Source organism: Zingiber officinale, chromosome 9A (assembly GCF_018446385.1).
Source record: "Zingiber officinale cultivar Zhangliang chromosome 9A, Zo_v1.1, whole genome shotgun sequence".
NCBI classification, from domain to species: Eukaryota; Viridiplantae; Streptophyta; class Magnoliopsida; order Zingiberales; family Zingiberaceae; genus Zingiber; species Zingiber officinale.
The window spans coordinates 119,618,757-119,639,956 of record NC_056002.1 but is presented as its reverse complement, the minus strand read 5'-3'; the positions used below and the strand labels follow the sequence as shown (position 1 = coordinate 119,639,956).

General features: G+C 34.5%; 1 protein-coding gene across 1 annotated transcript; it reads left to right on the top strand.

The window, feature by feature from the left end:
- The first annotated feature begins 2,230 nt into the window (after window positions 1–2,230).
- Window positions 2,231–20,329, top strand: LOC122021437 (E2F-associated phosphoprotein-like). The gene is made up of 3 exons (XM_042579554.1): window positions 2,231–2,323; window positions 17,493–17,658; window positions 19,946–20,329. Exons 1-3 carry the CDS (start codon window positions 2,254–2,256, stop codon window positions 20,226–20,228), a joined length of 519 nt encoding a protein of 172 aa, XP_042435488.1. The 5' UTR covers window positions 2,231–2,253; the 3' UTR covers window positions 20,229–20,329.
- The last annotated feature ends 871 nt before the right edge of the window (window positions 20,330–21,200 follow it).

Sequence of the window (21,200 nt, the reverse complement as noted above, 5' to 3'; positions counted from 1 at the left end):
GAGGTAATGGTCATGACCGGGTCTGGTCGAGAATTTTCCTAGGGTTCGAATGCACACATCCTATAATTCAAACTCTAGGAAATCACTAATAAAATGACTAAAATTAAAGGAGAATGACTAGCATATGACCTACATGAATTAATGTTTGGTTTTCATCATTTCTTACTAAATGTTTTAATTCAAACTTTTTTCGGTAGTTTTTTTTGTGGTAATTGGTTGGAAATTGGAAGGGGGAGGGAGTTAATAGAAATAATCCATAAGTTGTAGGGGTTGGATAAAAAATTTATCAAATGAGATACAAAAATTAGGTGAGGCTGGAGCTCACCCTAGCCCATGGGTGGCTCCGCTCCTGTAGGCTGCAGGCTCGATTTTAATAAATTTTTTTTACCGATTATAAGGATAAATCTGAAAGTATAAATGACAATTAACACAATCACTTACATAATAATGCTACTGCACTAGGCTTGTGCCCAGTCTAGTAATTATTAGGTTAATACATAGTGTAACTCAACAATTTTTAGAGTTTAGAATTAATATATTGAGCTCCGTGTACCTCCCCAAATGCTAGTGACAACCAACCACCACTATTACTATCAACATTGTTCTCTGTCATAAGTGATCGATTTCTTATATTCTCCAATAATAATATAATCAACGACGAGTCAAACCGCCTCTTGTAATTTAACCCAGGGCAATTGAAAATCCTGACTCGCCATTAAACATAATGGTCCAACGGTGGTTCAAATGTGGGAAGGTGAATTTCTTATCCTCCTTGAATTTTGAACCTTGGATACATAGGGAGCCTCAAGATGTGTTTACCAATGCACCATAAACTTGGTAGTTTGGACCGTGTGTTTATTAGTGTTAGGGATATTATTGGAATAGAAATAAATGAACATTCTTCTGAGATTTGAAGAAGGTGAGATAATTTTGTAAAATGAAGATAGAAATCCATTTCAAATGTGAAGTGCATGATAAATGAGAATAATGACGAAAAGAAATCTATTTGTAAAATGGTGGTCCACCTATAAGCTATATATATAAATGTTGCATTCCATCACCATATAAGACAGAAAGAACAAAACATAAACATATGTGGCCGAGGAATCAATAATAATACAAAAAAAGTAAAGCATTGAACACAAATTGTCAAACTTTTGACTCCTCCGTATCATAATCCTGGTCATATTTGGTGCAGCAGCCGTGCACATTTTACATACCAAACAATTTCACATCATTTAGAGGAAAACACAACTCAATATTTAATACTCATCTAACTTATTCGCCATTAAACAAAATCATTATTGATAATTTATTAGATTGTTTTTAGATAGTATATAACGACCAAAAAGCAAATAAAGTTGCTCCAACATATCGAAGTTTGATACAACTTTGCCATTGAAATTGAATTAAATTGAGAAGAATGATGATGATGGGACTTTTGAGAAATGGTTTATACAATGTTTTCGCAATATGACTCAACTACTACAATAGCTTCAAAAGACAAAGAACGGAGAGTGAGGAAAGTGATAAAATGTATTCATGGGATTTTTTTACTAGTTATTAGGATAAATTAGAAAGAATATACAATAAATAATCTATCAGTCTAATATTCAATTGTATATTTAAAAAATTTATCTATAAATTTACTGAAGTTGAATTCAATTCTTATATTCTTAGAAAATAAACGCGCCTGCCGCTGCACTATTACACGAGGCTAATGTTAATGTTGTGAAGGTTTTATTCATCCTGGGGTCAGGATGTACCTTTTGTAGAAATTGTGATGGTTTTATTTTTTATATTTCCTTAATATTTTATTATTGTCGTTCTGGTGGACCCATAGGATTGGTTCATCTTACCAAATAATTTAAGATTAAGTTGAAATTTTATCCTCATTAAAAAGTAGATCTGAAGGAGTCGGTCAGCTCGGTTACGGGTCTAGGTGACTACCCGATCAAAAAGAAAAAACAACTAAAGACAAAAATTTTAAAATTTAAAATTAAAATAGAAAACTGATTTTGAAGGAGCTGGATTGAAAATTTTCATTCCGTCATGACGGTGGGCCGCCATTTTTGATGGGGCGATTTTTCTCTTTCATCCTTTCTGTAATGATATTAAAATGTTGGGGTATTTTGAAATACAAGTAAAATAGCGGGTGAAATGGAATTTTTGAAAGCTAATAGAAAAAGAGAGAGATTTTTTTTTTTTTATTATAGATGTGCAGCCCAAAACAGGGCGAGACCGACGTTCGTCATGGAAGGCGGCGGCGCGAAAGAGAATCACAACAAGCCGGATTTGTCAACGACCGACCCACACGAGCTCGGTACTTGCTTTCTCTCTCGCACGTCTCCCGGAACTTCTAAGTTACACGGAAAATCCATGTTCTGTCTAGCCTTATTCCCGTCAACGATTTTTTAGGGCCTTGCTGTTTGTTTGATCTCAGAGTACCATGATTTAGCAGGAGAAATTTGTTCCCTTGGGAACATTACGAAATGCTTTTCATGTTGGAAGATTGTGTGCAGAAGTTGAAGTGATATCATTTGAGTTTGGTGTTGAAAGCGGAAGGTAGCCATAATGGAACTCTTTAATATCAAGCATGGTTCGCCAGAACGGTTGTGGTGGCCATCGCGGATACTACCGTTCCAATTCCAATATCATTTCATGGAACGGTCGTGACATGGATTTATAAAAAAATAAAAAATAGAGAACTAGATAGAGAACTAGTAATAAAAAAAATAAAATACATGAAGCTATACAAAATCAATACATCATTACATAATCAGAAAAATACAATGATAATTATACCTTATCGAGCTAATACCATGAAGAGTGACGGGGAGGAACTAAATCTTCATTGTATTATCCTTGAGTATCATGTTGATTAAATTGATCTCCAACATATGAGCATTGATATAAATTAGCATTAAATTGTCCATATGGATATTCATTTGTTTGAGTTGACGAAATATGTTCAGAATTAGATGATTGACTTTGTAATAATGTTTCATCACAATGATTGTAATATCCAAAACTTTGATACCCAATAGAATTGCCGTAGCACTTGACGATTCACGATCATGACCATGATATCCAATATTACTCCCAAGATGACAACAACAACAACCAAGCCTTATCCTACTAGGTGGGGTCGGCTGTATGAATCGTTTCACGCAATTGAGCTCTATCTCCTACTATATCATCATCATCTATATTTAAATAAATTTTATTTTATTTTATTTTATTGTTGCTAACTAAGTCTTTTTTGGTCTTCCTCTTCCCCGTTTGATATGCATGTTTATCATAGTTTCACATCGCCTAATTGGAGCATTTATCGGTCGTCAGTACATGTTCGTATCATTTTAAACGTGTCTCTCGGAGTTTTTCTTCAATAGATGCAATTCCGACTTTCTCTCTAACGCTCTCATTTCTTATTTTGTCCATCCTCGTATATCCACACATCCACCTTAACATCCTCATCTCTGCAACTCTCATCTTCTACTCATGTGCTCGAGTCATATCCTAATATTCAGCTCCATATAATATAGCAGGTCTAATTGCGGTTTTATAGAACTTACCTTTAAGTATAAGAGGTATTTTACGATCAAATAAAACACTCGACGCTCCTCTCCATTACAACCATCCTGCTTGTATTCTATGTAAGACATCTCTCTCAATCCTTCTATTGTTTTATTACAATGATCCTAAATATTTAAATCTCTCGGTTCTAGACAATTCGTCCTCTCCTATCTCAACAATTGTCTCATTACTTCTATTATCGCTAAACTTAAATTTCATATATTCTGTCTTTAATCTACTAAGCTTAAAACCTTTTCCTTCTAGTATTTCCCGCCAAGATTCTAGTTTAGCATTTACTCCTTCACGTGTTTCATCTACCAAAATAATATCATCTGTAAACAACATGCACCACGATACTGTATCTTGAATGTGCGCAGTGAGTTTGCCCATAATTAATGTAAAGAGATAGGGACTTAGAACTGATCCTCGATGTAACCCTATCTTTATTGGAAATGCTTCAGTTACTTTGCTTGAAATCTTTACTCTGGTCGTTACATCCTCGTACATATCCTTAATTAGTTCAATATATGTTACGCTAACACCTCTCTTTTCTAGAATTCTCCATATAATTTCTAACTCTATCATAGGCTTTTTCTAAGTCAATGAATATCATGTGTAGATCTTGTTTTTGCTCCCGATATTTTTCAATTGATTGTCTAAGAAGATATATAGCCTCTATTGTCGACTTTCCAGACATGAACCCAAATTGATTTTCAGTCACTGTGGTCTCCTTCCTTAATTTTTTTTCTATTACTTTTTTCTAAAGTTTCATAGTATGACTCATTAGTTTAATACCCCTATAGTTTGCACAATTTTGTACGTCTTAGAGTACTTATCCTCCATTTTTGTATGGAACTAGGCACTTCCATACCTCTATCGAAATATTATTTGGTCCAACGACTTTTCCATTCTACATCTCATTTAAGTTTGTTCTACTTTTGAAGTTTGAATTATACAATAAAAATTAAAATTTTTATACTCATTTGATCTACTTAAATTACCTAAATTAAGTTGGCCACTTAAACTTTTATTAAAAAGTTGATGAAAATACCTCTTCCACTACTCTTTTATTTCTCCATCGTTTACCAATACCCTATTATATTCATCTTTAATACATTTTATTTGGATAAGATCTCTTGTTTTCCTTTCTTTTACTTTAGCTATTCTATAAATGTCTCTTTCTCCTTTTGTATTCAATTTTTGATATAATCGTTCAAAAATTTCATTTTTTGTTTCACTCACTACTTTCTTAGCTTCTTTCTTGGCTATTGTATATTTTTTAGATTTCCTTGTTCTTACAAATATATAATTCTTTATAAGCTATTCGTTTTCCTTCACTTTCTCATTCCACCACCAAGATTCCTTACTTAATGGTGCATGCCCCTTTGACTCACCGAGTACACTCTTAACTACTGTTTTCAACTTTGATACCATTTTATCCCATGTTGTATTAGAGTCATCGTATATTTCATCTAATGCTTGTACTTCTACCTTCTCCTTAAATATATTTTGCTTCCCATCCTTTAAATTCCACCACTTAATTCTAGAAATCATATATATTTTCTTTCTATTGATACTATGTTTGAGGTGTATATCCAACACTATTAACCTATGCTGGGTAGTTAAGCTTTCTTTAGGGATGACTTTACAAATTTTTCTATCTTTCTTCCTAACCATAAGAAAGTCAATTTACGATTTATTATTCCCACTTTGAATGTGACCAAGTGTTCTTCTCTTTTCTTAAAAAACGTATTAGCTAATATAAGGTCATATGCTATTGCAAAATCTAATATAGTTTTTCCTTCCTCATTTCTTGTTCCAAACCCATAACTCCCATGTACCCTCTCATATTCCTCATTTTTCACTCTGACATGCCAATTTAGATCACATCCTATTAAAATCATTTCATTTGGTGGAATATTTTATAATATTTCATCTAAGTCGTCTCAAAACCTTGATTTGGTAGCTTTATCTAATCCTACGGTGCATATACGTTAATTCTGTTCATAGTTTCCTTCGTCACTATTATCTTAAGGGCTATAATTCTATTCCCTTTTCTAACTACTCCTACAACTTCATCTTTTAACAAACTATCTACAATAATACCCACTCCATTTCTTGTTTTACTTTTTCTAGTGTACTTTTTCCTACAACTTCTTGTTCTCTATTATCTTTGCATTCTCACCTACCCATTTTGTCTCTTGTACACACAAAATACTAATTCTTCTCTTAATCATTGTATCTACTACCTTCATTGATTTACCAGTGAGAGTTCTTATGTTCCATATTCTAAAGTTTAGATTATTTGTTTTTCTATTATATTTGTTCTTATCCAACCTATGGTGTGAGAACACTTGCCTATGAACTAGAGTTGCTCAGACGAGATGAGTTGGGGATTGATCGGTCGAACGACGAGATCGGTCGACCAAATTAAGACTCTTATCCAAGCAGAAGCACGAGGACGAGAAGTTGGGCAGGTTCAGAGGGTTCGGTCGACCAAACACCTGGATCAGTCGACCGATCAGCTTTGAGTCAAAGACTAATCCCAAGATCAGTGGATCTGGATCAGGTCTGGCTCGGCTATAAAAGGAGGGTCAACCAGCAGCTTCAGAGAACACTAACAACAATTCCAAGATCAAGAACGAATAACTGTTACTCTCTACTACGCTACTCTGACAATCGACGAACGACTTTTATTTCTAGTATTGTTGTTTACTTTAGTAGATTGTAATTTTACTTAATATACACTACACCTAAATTCTCATGGAGATGTAGCAGTCCTTGTTGAGACGTTGCAGTCGGACCCTGTAAGTGCGAACTCTTGCATATTTAGCACTACACCTGAGTTTTGGAGATGTAGCGGTACTTGCGGAGACATTATAGTCGGACCCTGCAACGCGTTCCTTCCAGGGAACAACCTAGCATTAGCACAATAGTTTAATGAATCTATTCATTGAATATTTGCCATAGTTTTAATGCTGGCTGATAACCTAACGCAACCCTCCTCCTTTATCCGGGCTTGGGACCGACCATGACCGGTCGTCATGGGCGGAGTTAATATTGCTCTCAAGAGATGTCGAATAATAAGGAATTACATTTTGTGCATTATCAAAATAACCCTCAAATTCATGATGTCTAATTCTACTTGTATAAGATGGTGAATAATTAGATGATGTATAAGATGAATCGTGTTTGGGTTGATTGCTACCATAGTATCCATATCCACCTGATTGATAGGGATGTAAACGAGTCGAACCGAGCCGAACAGTATTAGGTTCGAGCTCGGCTCGTTTAAGTTATATTCGGGCTCGAGTTCGGGCTCGAGCTCGAATCGAGCTTTTATCACAAGGCTCGAGCTCGGCTAGTTTTAGAATTATCAAGCTCGTGAACAGTTCGAGCTCGGTTCGTTATTAGCTCGATTATCAAAGTTAACGAGCCTAACTCGTTAAGCGAGCTCGAGCTCATTTTCGGGCTCGTTTAGAGCTCGTTTTTGGCTCGTTTTAGAGCTCGTTTTTGGCTCATTTTAAAGCTAATTTTAAGGTTCGTTTTAGAGCTCGTTTTTTTGGCTCGTTTTAGAGCTTGTTTTTTTGGCTCGGTTTAAGGCTCGTTTTTTTGGCTCGCGAGCCTATAAACGAACATGTTTGCGAGCTCACGAGCAGAATATCCTTAAGCTCAAGCTCGGTTCGATAAAACTGTCGAGCTCAAATCGAGCTTGAGCTCGGCTCGATAAGATAAACGAACGAACTCGAACGAGCTTTTTACCGAATCGAGCTCCGAATAGCTCGCGAACCGTTTGGTTCATTTACATCCCTACTGATTGACATCCAATTGGACCATGCCCAATATCTTGAGGCTCCCAATTATAACTTTTTGATCCATAATCATCTCTTATTGGAATTTGTTGCTTCCCTTTCAAAATCAAATATTTCATATGTTCTTCAACACTCATATGCTGTCGTGAAGATCCGATTGAATGTTCTTTATCATCGGCAAAAGCAGATTCTGATAAACTTGTCAAAAAGTGATGTTGTTTCTCCATTCCAAGCCGATAACCATGATAAACTTGCCATGATTCATCACTATCTTCACCATCATCTCTTGACAAAACTTCTTTTCCTTTCAATTGTGTTGACTTCTTTACATTATTCTTCTTTCTTGAATTACTTTGAACACTTGTAGTTGTGTTATGTTCTTTAGCATTTGATGCTCAAAGTGCTTGATGTAATCATGCCAAATCATCATCTTCTAAAATCGGTGGTTCATTATCTCTTGTCTATTCATTTAAAATGCCATCATTATGAAAAACGTGATTGAGGTCCTATTGTGATCTAAAAATCATCATCTTCTTTTTTGCGCATCATGTTTCTTACCTAAGCCGCATATTGTAGTGAACATAAACTAATTTGTGCAACTTTTTGATAGCTAAGCGATTATGACGCTTTGTGTGTATAAGAGACCATGTTTGACTTAGAACTTTGATTGCAATTTTCTGAGGGTGTGGGGCATCTTCACTATAATCACTCCACCATTCAGTTGATACAAAAATATCAATATCGTATATATTTTTGAATTATAAATATTTGAAAATTTTAAATTTTAAATTTGGTTGATTTTTTTTAATTGCCATTTTTGCTAATGGAGACTCAAAGTCACCTATCTAGTCTGTGAATGATTTAATCTGAAAATTATGAGAAAAAAATAAATAATTATTGTTTATGTTTGGAAAAAAATATATATATAAAAAAGGTAGCCCGGTACACGAAACTCCCGTTATGCGGGTCTCGGGGAAGGATCCATTCTACGTAACCTTACCCTGCTTTTTTGCAAGAGGTTGTTTCCAAGATTCGAATCTTTAAGTCTAAAGCTTGTGGCTAATAATTATTGTTTATGTTTGGGAAAAAAATATAGGAACATAAAAAAAATTACCTCATTGGCGGCTAAAGCTTGTGGGTTTAAGTCTAGCTTAATCTCTTAATTACAACCTTTAATCCTCATTTAACTTCATCATTTATTCCAGAATATTGAAAGAATGAGTTTAGGAAATATGTTGAAATATCAATAAGATAATCAAAAATTAAAAATAAGGAATTTGTAAAAGAATTTGATGACATGTTTTGTACTTTATAATTTAAACAAATAAATTATATGGTTACATGCAACATATAGATGTTGGTATAATTGATTATACCATCGATTATCAATAATATCCTAATATGATTGCTTATCTCAGGTATTATCTTTTATTGTCATTTTCGCTTTATCTATTGCTTCATTGATAATTGACATTGTTAGTTTTTTATCTTGGTCAACTAATTTCAAAACTTTTACTAATGGTTTAATTGCAGCACAAATATCACGAGCTCTCTTCCAAAATCTTCCATCCATTACGACACTTACAATTTTTTTTTACTTCTTTCCTTTTTTTTTCTTGTGTTATTGTATGCTTCCAAATCACCAGAAGTGCACATTCTTGTGTTATTGTATGCTTCCAAATCACCAGAAGTGCACATTCTTTCAATTGAAATACATTTTTTCGTAAATCGGATTATTCCCGATCTTAATAATTCACGGTCATTTGTAAATGTTTTCATCAAATTCACAACTTTATTGCTATTATATATATATTAAGCTCATAATTTGCTTGGCTTTCTCAACTTTTTGACACCCTTTTTTACTTTGTCGTCTTGCTAATATCTTTTAGCATGAGATTGATACAATATGTTGCAGAAGGAGACCAAAACAAATGTTGCCTTTCTATCATCAATTTGGCACCAACGACCTATTTGCCCCTTTGTTGTCTGTGAGCCCATGCACAACATTTTCATCCTCGATTTCATCAATAATTTTATTTAACAAAGATAAAATAAAATCAGTCTTTGCTTTGTTGGTGCAATCAATGAAACTATGAAATGCCATGTTGTGGTCACAATATATCATAAAATTTATGAATGGATGCTTGTTGTGCATGCTCCAATCATCGCACATTATTGTGCATCCATACTTTGACCATTTTGATTTTAAAGTGTTCAAGTATCCATTTATCTCATCCACCTTCTCTTGTAAATAAACACCACTAATTTGACATCTTGTGAGATTTTTTATTCCTATTCTAGCCTCAACAATGGTGTTTATCATGGATTGATAGTATGGACCACTATATGCTGCATTAAGTGGAATAACATTATATATGAACCATTTTGATATTGTCTTACCAACATCTTTTACCTTTTTAGCATCAAACTAGTTTTTGAGACTCTTATGTTTTGTGAGAAACATAAAAAAGTGAATTCCTTTTGATGGTAATCGAGAACTCTTTCTTACAAAGCTTCAACACATCCCTTTTTTCAAATCGGGATCTAAGCCAGATAAAGAACCAAAAAATCCTATAATTATAAAATTTGGAGTAGTTAAGTACACTAAATTATAAGATATATATACACAAATTTAAAATATTATTTATATATTTTTCCTTGACTATGGCAATTACACATCTCCTCTTCAATAACTTTTGTTTTACGATTTTTTTTTGCTGACTTTTTGTAATTCTTGATTTGCTATATCTTCGATGTCATCCCCACCACTGTTACCACATTCTGATACATGTATGTTTTGTGTAATTGAATTTAAGGCTATTTGTTTTTTTCTTTCCATTGAACTTCTACTTGCCTTAGAGTCTTGAAAGTGTTTTCCTAACACTTTGTGGCATGTTTCAATATTTCTAGTAACATGTGCAATATGCTGTTTTAACCTCGTAATTCCTCCGGTTATAACTTTTTCACAAAATTTGCATCATATTATTTTATGATTATCACCCACCATTTGTCCAAATTGCCAACCAATATCAGAGTGTGATGTCATTCTAAACAAATAGATAAACAAATAAATAATAATGAATAATTTTGACTAAATGATAATGATAAAAATCATGATAATGAGAATGAAGTACATAAAAATAAACAGATCTAACTTAATATATAAAACTAAAAAAATTAGAAAACTTATATGTTTGTAAATATAATGTAAATGATAGAAGAAATCAATTAATCAAACGAAGGAGCAGATGACCTTGAGCCAAAAGATGCATATGATCAAATTTATGGTAGATGCTCAATTAATAGAACTTGATGAAAGATTAGAAAACTTATCTTATTTGTGAATATGATGGAAATGATAAAATAAATCAATTAATCAAACGAAGGACCAGATGACAATAGCCAAAAGATGCAAATACTCAAATTAATGGTAGATGCTCAATTAAAAGAACTGGAGGGTACTCATGCAGTCATGCATTATTGACAAAGAGCTGGAAAAAAAACGTGATGTGAATAACTTAATATATTAAACTAAAAAATTAGCAAACTTGCCTCTTTGTGAATATAATAGAAATGATAGAAGAAATCAATTAATCAAATGAAAGAGCTAATGACCGTGAGTCAAAAGATGCATATGCTCAAATTTATGGTAGATGCTCAATTAATAGAACCAGTTGAAAAATTATAAAGCTTACCTTGCTTACGAATATAATGGAAATGATAGAAGAAATCAATTAATCAAACGAAAGGAACTGATGACAATAGCAAAAGATGCAAAATTACAAATGCTTAAATTAATGGTAGATGCTCAATTAATAGAACTGGAGGGTACTCGTGCAATCATGCATTATTGGCAAAGAGCTGAAAAAAACATGATGTGATAGTGATGTGATGTTGTTTTTTTCCTTCAATACAGATAAAACATTTAAAAATTGAATGAAAAGCATAGTTTGTAAAAAATGAACTTCAAAGCTTCTTATCAATTAATCAAGATGTCCGCTGTTGAATGAAAAGTAAAGTCATATAGTAAAAAATGGAATCTAAGGCTTCTTAATCAATTAATCAAGTTGTCTGTTGAATGAAAAGCAAAGTCAGATCGTAAAAATTAGAATCCAAAGCTTCTTAATCAATCAATCAATTAATCAAGATGTCCATTCCGGCAGTTATAACATCGAAGAACGACGTCCCAAGTCAAACCACATTATTTGCCGAAACTTTGGAATGACGTGGGGCATTCCCATGCCGGAACGCCCATTCCGGCCGTTCCACATCCATTCCGACGAACCATGATATCGGGTGTTCCGTTTTTATAATGGGTTGAACTTGAACCTCCTACTTCAGTAATCATGACAGAAACTTTTTACCACTGAGATATCAACTTTCATATTAGAATTGGTTTTTTACAAGAAACTTTAGGAAACAAACACTCTTTAGTGTATGTCTCGAGTGCTTGCCTTTGCCCAAATTGACCATTATCATTGTAATCAAATTCTCATTTTTTTAATCAAAATATGCTCGAAATGAACTAATCCATCTCAATCAAGATAATCTTTGGTGTATCTTTTTAGTGGATGGCATTGTGCTAATTGATGTAGGTGTAAATAGATCAAGTTTGTAACTTGAGTTGTGGAGAGAAATTTAAACTTAAAGCTTTTTAGTTAAGTAGGACTAAAACTAAGTATATGAAATGTAAAGAGCAAAATAAAGAGTGGATAGTTGAAGTAGAAAATGTTTCCTGAATGTTCTTTATTCACGCTGTGCCTCTCACACTAAAATGATGTGATACTGCCCGTCTTACTTCATGGATGCGAGCGGTGGACTGTCAAAACGCATAAAAGATTAGAGAAGACGCTAATGCTAAGATGAATGTGTGACATAACCAAGAAAATAAAAGTACTTCTATCTAGAAGTAATTAGGTTTAGATCCAAAATATTATAAAAATGAGTTAAAATAAGTTAAGATTTTATGGACATTATCAAGGATGTTTAATAAATTCTATAGTTACCTTAGTTGAACCAATTAGAGTCTAAGGTGTAAGGGATATAGAGAGATACAGTAAATTTGTAGTCAACATAATTAAAAATTTAATAAATCTAAATATTACTGAAGATGCAATCATGCATGAAGTTCAAAAGAGAGATAAGAGATTAATAAGATCCATATTGTCAACCTTGAATAGTTGGGACAAGCACTGGATTATGACGTTCATCATGAATACAAGCACTCACAAAGATGTTATTACTTGTTTTATATTCATTTCGTCATGTACTTTCCTGTCATGCAAAGCTAGCATGAGCTGGGTTAAGCTTTGTGCTAGTGATTGGTTCCAGCTACACAAACCTTTAGTTTCTACATCTAACTTCTTTACTTGTCATTATAAAATTAAATTTGTCAGATATTCATAAAATTGAAATGCAGGCCAGTGTTATTTCCTTGTATCTCACGATACCCAAATTGCCACGAACCCAATTGTCATGTTCTTTTGAAGATAAATTACGAGAGTTGTTTTGTTAAAATTTCCTTTTTTCTTTTCATTTCAATTTCCTAATGTTTAAAACAATATTGCAACATTAGCTTTAATAATACTAACAGTGAATACAATTAGTCAATGAAAGAACTGGGATAGAAGTTCTATGCTCAAGTTTAATTTAGTAAAGAACATAGGTTTATTTGGTTTTTTACTTAATAGTTTTTTATTTGGGAAATAATTTCTTACAATGTTTTTTGTAGTATAACTGAATATCAACTTTTAACTTGTCTGCAAAAAAGGGGGAATTTTGGGAGGCATTTTGACAATAATGAACTTCTAGGAAAGAGGGGACATTTTTACACAAAAATGTAGTTCCTGAGGGCGTAATGAATTATTAATTCCAGCAATCTGGGGCTTATTCCTTTTTGCATTTTCTACTTTGCGCTGAAGGTGGATTTTGTTACCTTTATGTCTTCTAATATGCTTGTTCTTTGTCTCATATGTGCGCTTAAAGTTTAATTTTGTTACCTTTATGTCTTCTAATATGCTTGGATTTTGTTACCTTTATGTCTTCTAATATGCTTGTTCTTTGTAATATACTACTAATTTGATTGAAGACTGATGGATTCAGAAAACAAATAAAACATTAAAGAGCTAGTATATTCAACTCTTCAAAGAAGGAGCCCTTATTGTAATTCATGATAATTCCCAGTGAGGCAATTTTGTTAGCAAACTTATGAAAGATAATGATACTATCTGACCTATCATTACAGCTTCAGTAAGACTCTAGTCGAAAAGTTTTGCAAGATTGCAATTCATCCCACTGTAGTAGCCTAATTTTATTGTCCTTGGGTAGAATGTTTCTTCAACTCAGCAAGTCTAATTGGCCAAAATAAGTTTTTTTTTTCCTAAACATGGATGGATGTTTTCCACCCAAACACCTGGATCCTCCTAATAGTGGGTTCATGAACTGCTTTAGGAACTCAACAAGTAGGTTTGATTCCATAACCCCAAACTCAATCCCTTCCTGGCAAGTGAGGTAGCAAACAGCTTGGAGCACTGAATGCTTCAACATTCTTGCTCATTCCACGATTGAGTTCAGTAATCTATAAACAATAATCACAAGATGATCATAAAACAGTGAGTGATGGCGAGAAAGAATGCTACAGAGGTAGAAGTTTGGCTTCATTGCCAAGCATGTAATTAGCTATGAATTTAATAATTTCTCTGTCAAAGTCTAAACAAATAATTAATAAGACAGGCAATGATTTTTTTTTTTTTTTTTCCTTTTGTTGTGTAAATGGATGACAATATTTGCCTTATTTTTAGAAGTGACCCCCAGTGAGGAAATTTTCTCAACCAACTAGGAGGCGCCTAGGCTACAATAAAGGGGAAGTTTGTTAGTTGTAGGTTAATCTTCTTAACTATGTTTACATATTCTAGTTGATAGCCTTGTTATCAAAATTACATTTTGAAAAAGAATGTCATTAACCAAAGACCAAGATCCATCTAATTAACAAGCTCTCAAATTACTTTATGAACATAGCAGTATATGTTTGGTCCCGTATGTGCATGATATGATTTAGATTAAAACCACACATAGATATGAGAATCAAAATGTAAAAGAATCTTTGCAATTTGATTATTGTACGATTCTGAAAAATAAGGGTAAGTACATCAGAAATTATATTTGACCTATTAAAATTAAACTGAACTCACTATAAAATGAAAAAAAAGGAATCTGGGAGTCAAGGATGATCTTGACTAAGAAACCTCATCTCATGGAGATTTAAACTAGGCAACTAAAATGAAATTGATACTGGACAATGAATCAGAAGAACCAATCATGTGCATGTCAAAATATTGAGATGAAAGAAATTTTTTCATGTTGAGATCATCTTCCTCTTCCTCTTTTTCTTTTTATGTTTTCTTTCTTTTGTCTTCTGAATATATACTTTTGTATTCTCAAAGAATTGTTAGGACATCAAGCCCAATAGTGCAGGAGGATCTATATTGGGATAAAGACTTGGTTATCTTTGTATTCCCAAAGAATTGTCTTATGTAACAAACACTTCAACCTATCATGCTTTTGTAACTGAATTAACTATGTTTCTCTATGATATGTTGGTTTGACATTAACCCATGGCATGTTCAATAGCTTTGCTGGACTGAACCATGAGATACTTTAGTTGAATGTATTATCCTATCCATTGATATGAATGGAACTTTTTGTAGGATCGGTGTGCACGTGAGAGGGGGGTGAATCACGTGTATTTTAAAAATGATTATCTTTTTGAAATATGAGTGTGCAACAGAAAAATAAAAATAATCAAGTAAAGAAAAACAGAATTTGAACACGAGGAGTTACTTGGTTCGAAGCTTTCAGCAACTCCTACTCCAAGACCTATGATCCCTCGGACTGTATCGACGGGCAATCCACTATAAACCTCTTCCGGAACCGCCGGAAGAGGGAATCGAATACAAATATGAAAAACGAGAAAGTGTAACAGCTTATACTTTCCTTTTGCAAGTATGAAAGATGTACAAGAATATTAAATTGTTACCAACACTTTAGAAATGTAGAATATGAACGGGCTCATGTGTTAGTCTGCCGATAGCGGTCGGATGTCTCGGTGTAGTAGCGCAGCAGCAGAGTGTAGTCGAAGCTGCAGAAGAGTCGTTGAAGCTCGTAATTAAGTTCTTTTCATGTTATGTTCGAATAGCTCTTTTAAAGAGTGTTGGAGGCGTCTCCAAGCTCATCCGAGGTGCCTCGAACCTCAAAAATGATCCCCAAAGTCTCGGACTCGATCACTTCCGCTAACTTCGGTTTTTATTTCGCGAGGGCGCCTCAAAGCTCTTTGAGGTGCCTCCAACGTGCCTTTGAGGCGCCTCCAATGCCTCCAGGGCGCCTCTGCGCCTCGAAGTTTTATTCGCCACTCTTATCTACTTGAGGGTGCCTTCGATTAGTCTAGGGAACCTCCAAGCGCCGATCCAAGGTGCCTCCGAGCACCTTTGAGGCGCTTGTGCATCCGAGGTTGATTTTTGCTACTTCAACCTGTAAAATGCGTTAGTCTGAAAAATAAAGTGTAACCTGCAAAACAAAGTTAGCACAATATAGAAAAGCATTATTAATTAGATCTTGTCTTTCCAAGACCAGGATCTAGTTATGGTTTCAGTTTAGGCTTCCAAAATGGACTTAAATTGGACCGGTGCTTAAAGTCCTTAACTGAGACTCGTCCTCACTGGATCAGTCTCCTCCAATGCTTACTTTTACTTACCTGCCAAACATACCGGTTTGGACTTTCTCTAGTTCTGCTTAGTGTATGATCAATTTGATCTACTAAGACTTACTTGCAACACTGAGTTAGCATAATAGATATTAAGTAGTAAGGTAAAACAATGTTAGCAGCTTTCAAGATTCGCTGCATGCGGTCGATCGCACCCTAGTCGGTCACACATATTTGGAGTTTACTCCTCCAAAACTTCTCATTACATAGGGTTTCTCCTCCTAAGGTCGCCTAGCTTCACTCACTAGGACTTCCATTGCCTAACTTCACTCACTAGGACTTCCACCACCTAGGGCCCAACTTACTCACGGGCAATTCCATTGCCCAGCTTCATTCGCTAGGACTTTCACCACCTAATTTCACTCACTAGGGTTTGACTTTACTTGCCAGGACTTTATCATATAGTTTCACTCATTAGGGCCTGGTTTCACTCACCAGAACATCAACCATAACTTCACTCACTAGGTCCTAGCTTCACTCATCAGGACTTCTTCTTGCCTAACCTCCCGTTAGGATTAGTCACTTAGTAGACTTTTCACGTGCCTAACCTAGTTAAGACTTGCCCTTGCTAGTTATCTAGTCTTGACTAGACTTCTCTTTTCCAAACATCAAGTTCTATTTGGATTAACCCTTAGTCAACCTAACCATACTTGGGTACATTGTCAAATATCGAAACCATAGAGGTCGATTGCACCAACAGTTTTCAATGTCCTTGCAGGTCATAGTTATCAAAATTGAACTGAACATTGAGCCCATGGAACTTAGGGTCATGGGCTAACTTTTGATTTGTTGGGCACATATCCATTTTAGAGTATTTAAATATGTAAGATAAATATTATATGTAAAAAAAATATAAGAGGGTATCGTATGCAAATACATAATGATATAAGGTTTTAGGGCAAATACATAATGATATAGGATATCATATGAAAAATACACATGATATATAATGTATACAAAAAAAAATACAAAATTGCAAAAAAAAAAAACATCTAAAAAATAATTTAAAACGTATGAGTTTTAACCTGGGTCAACTTGGTTTGATTGGCTGGGTTGCCCTAATCAACTAGAGTTTCTTGCATTTCAATCCAAGAAGTGGGGCAACATTGGATTCGGTTTTGGTTCATGGGTTTTCTGGTAGAATCAGCTCGTCTTCTAGTTAATGATACTTGTAAATGTTAGGAAGACACTTTGATATCGTGTTTACAATTGTCTTCTTGTTCTATCCATTAATTCTAGAATTTATTTCTTTTTGTTGTTGGAAATTAAACTAATATGCCTATGTTTATCAAGAGCAATCAGCCTCCCCTTGGTCACTAAATTTAGAAAATATATACGTGGCTTAGTTTCCAGTGATGATGAGATAGACTACTCAATAGAGCCAGAGTTTTATGATTCAAATCTTGATGACAAAGATGAACAATGGGTTCATAACAAAAGAAAAGGTCAGACCTCTGATGCTGTACTAAGCTGCCCTGCATGTTTTACAACTCTTTGCTTAGATTGCCAAAGGTATTCTTTCTTTTTCCATAACAAATTGTAAATGCAACCTATCTTGTAGACATTGAATTTCAACGTTGAATTTTGTTACCATGCTACATGCTTTCCAATATTTAGGAGTGCATTAAGTCACTGAACAAAATATGCAGATGGTGACTAAAGAGCAAAAAGGTTCATAGTGAGAGATTTTGGTTTTGTAGACCGACTAATAAAGTTGTAGTCTGTAATACTTATTGACTTTGTTCTAGGAAAAAAAACATACCTTGTCTTCGAAATTTCTCTTTATTGAGGTTTTGAGGAAGATATTCACATATGTTAAACTCAAGCAACAAATCCAATCCAACTCAAAATGTCAACACACTTAACTGGCTCTCCTTGATACTTGAGCATGATCAGCTCACTTAACATGTAACACTAAAGGGATCAAACTTGAGCATCTTCGGTAAAGGTAGTGGGTGAAAAGGGTTCTAACTCCGTGGTGCAGCCTATGGCCCTTAGTACCTCCTCTATTTAGTTGAGCTACTCTTGAGCTTTCTGGGGATTTGGTTATCATAGAAATTCACTGTATTTGTCTAGCAATCTGATAAATTTGAAGCGTCCCCAGAAAGATAGTGCTGGGTGACTGTTGTTGACACTTGTGCAGGGTTTGAAAGCTGCTTCCTCAATCTTAGAGCCTCACCAACAACCTCATGAATAATAGACTTATGCACTCTCTTGACAGACATTATGCAAGTAATAATCCTTTAGCTACGATGGACAATAACTGCTCTTGCGACTCCTAGGCTACTGCTATGGCCTCCATGAAAAGGAATAACTCCCAACTTAGGCCACCTGGTAACATAACAGGAGTGAATCAAGGTCACATAAGGTATTTTGGTTAGAACACTAAAGCACTGCTCTAAGATGATTACTAGCATAAAGTTGGTATAACAACAATCTGAGAAACAGACACACACCCCAAATCTTAATAAATTTATCAAATCAAACTCGCAAAAATTCAAGCTTGAATATAGTGTTTGTAACTATAAAATGGTCACATGCTAAGTGAGCCCTCTTCATAAGGCTAGGAAATCTCACTTGGACAATGTGACATCCATTGCCATGGCCCATGCCCCTTGTGTTAGTCAATGAATTGTGCCTGCAAGTCACCAAACAATGCTCGTAGCACATCTGAACTCGACATTCATGGCGCACAAGGGCATCACAGATGTACAAATGTAATAGCAAACAAAATGATTTATCAAAATGGAAATAACCAAAGCTTTATCCAACTAAATTTAAGGTCTAAAGCAGAAAGATAAAGAACAAGTTCCATAGATATAAAAGAAATGTAGGTAATAAAAAGGGCAGCCCGGTGCACGAAGCTCCCGCCATGCGGGGTCCCAGGGAAGGATCCATTGTACGCAGCCTTACCCTGCTTTTTGCAAGAGGCTGTTTCCAGGATTCAAATCCGTGATCTTTTGGTCACATGACGACAACTTTACCGTTGCACTAAGGCTCCCCTTTAGGTAATAAATAATAACAAATCAATGAAACTTCAAAGTCATGCAAAAATTCCAACTTTAGTAACAATGATGTCTTAAAGCAACAACATTAGTACACATAACAAGCTAACTTGACACTTTTACCATTGACTCTGTCTGATTGAATTTCAGTAAAACTGATCGGGTAGTGTCACAAGAAGTTGAAGCAAAATTAGAAAGGTAAATATAGATGCTCCAATATGTATGCTGAGCCTAATCATCACTATAGTTGTGCAATATATATATTGAGTCTAATCATCACTATAATACTGTAAGGGCACAATTGAGATACATGGTTGGAATCATAAGATTTGGTCCACTATGTTTTACTAAGGCTTATTGCATAGTTGGAATCATAAGATTCTTGCTCCGTGAAACCATAAAAGAAGGAACATTGTGAAGACTTGAGAGAAACAGTTATCATGAAATCAGCAAGTCTATCAAGCCTTTGATTCGCACTAGGTTGATGGTCAAATGCAGGGTTCTGATGTTCCAGAAATGTTGTAACTGCTGTGTTGCTGTACCAAACCCTTGAATTTTTCTAACCTTTAGTACTAATAATGTCCGTCATGAATGCTTGACATGCCCTTAGGCCATAGATAAGCACTTTGGAAGCAATTAATGACAATTACTTACAATTACATGATTTGTCCCTTTGAACCATTGTGCTAATAATTTGCGAGTAACCTATTGTCCATATAATTTACTTTTTTTTTCCCATAACATTCAAATTCCCATTAGCCCGTTTAACTAGCTCATGATTCTATGAATTACAGACACGAGAGGTATGTGACTCAGTACAGAGCAATGTTTGTTTTTAATTGCAAGATCATAACAGATCAGATACTACCCCAAGCAAACACCAAACAGCAGAGGAATTCCAAACACAGAAAGATTTCTACTGGCTCCGATGAAGGAACCCCAAATGATGAAATATTCCATCCTGTCTGCTGCTCAGTTTGCTCGACCGAGGTTGGGGTCTACGACAAGGATGAGGTTTACCATTTCTTCAACGTCATTCCCAGCAATTCCTTAACTGTTGTTTCATGGTTCTGCTGACGTATATTGTGCTTTTCGTTAACTAAGCCTCCTGATGGTGTTACATACTGATTTGGGATTTGCAATGCGTGACAATTCTTCAGATGCATAAAATAGATGAACTGGAGCATCTGTATGGAAATGAATCATCTTTGGAATAAGTTTCAATAATTTATTAAATTAAATGAATAAATTTGAATACATATGTATTTAGTTCGTTGGAGCATCCACAGTGGGAGCTCTTTCAGAGCTCTCACTATGATGTGGCAGCAAGGAAAAACCTCCCTCCTATAGTGGAGGGAGGTTTTTCCCTTTACACGAATCTTTGTGTTTTTTATTCTTTTTATATATTATTTTTATTTTAATAATTATAAAAAGATAAAAAGAGAACAACGGCTAATGTTTTAGCCGTTAAACAACGGCTAATCTTTAGCCGTTGTTCAACGGTTATAATTTAATTTTTTAATATATAGAAAAAATCTATAAATATGAGATATATTTCACTCATTCCATTGCTATCTTTGTTCTCAACTTATTTCTTCCTTTCATTCCCTATTTGTATTCGAGATAGATGAAAATTTCAATACTTCCTTTACAAATCTTTTGAATTCTTTAAATACTGAAGGAAATACATCTTCTCAAAATACTCGCACTCTTCCAAATATTCAATATCCTCATATTTTCTCTCACACACAATATCCTCCAAATGTTCAAAATATTTCATATGTTTCACAGTATTTTCCAAATTTTCAAAGTTCTCACAATTTTTTTGTAGACGTGGAATCTAAGTAACGTCGCCTCAACTCCATTTAGTATGTATCCATCATAAGATTGGTCAACAATGGGTAGCCAACTTGGGATGCCTTATCCTTACGTATTTTCTCCTATTCAACCACCTGTCATACTTTCGAATGAATTAAGAAGGGCAACTATTGATCTATCTATCAGCGACAAAGAATCTCTAACCCCATCATCTGTTCCAGTAACTCAGTT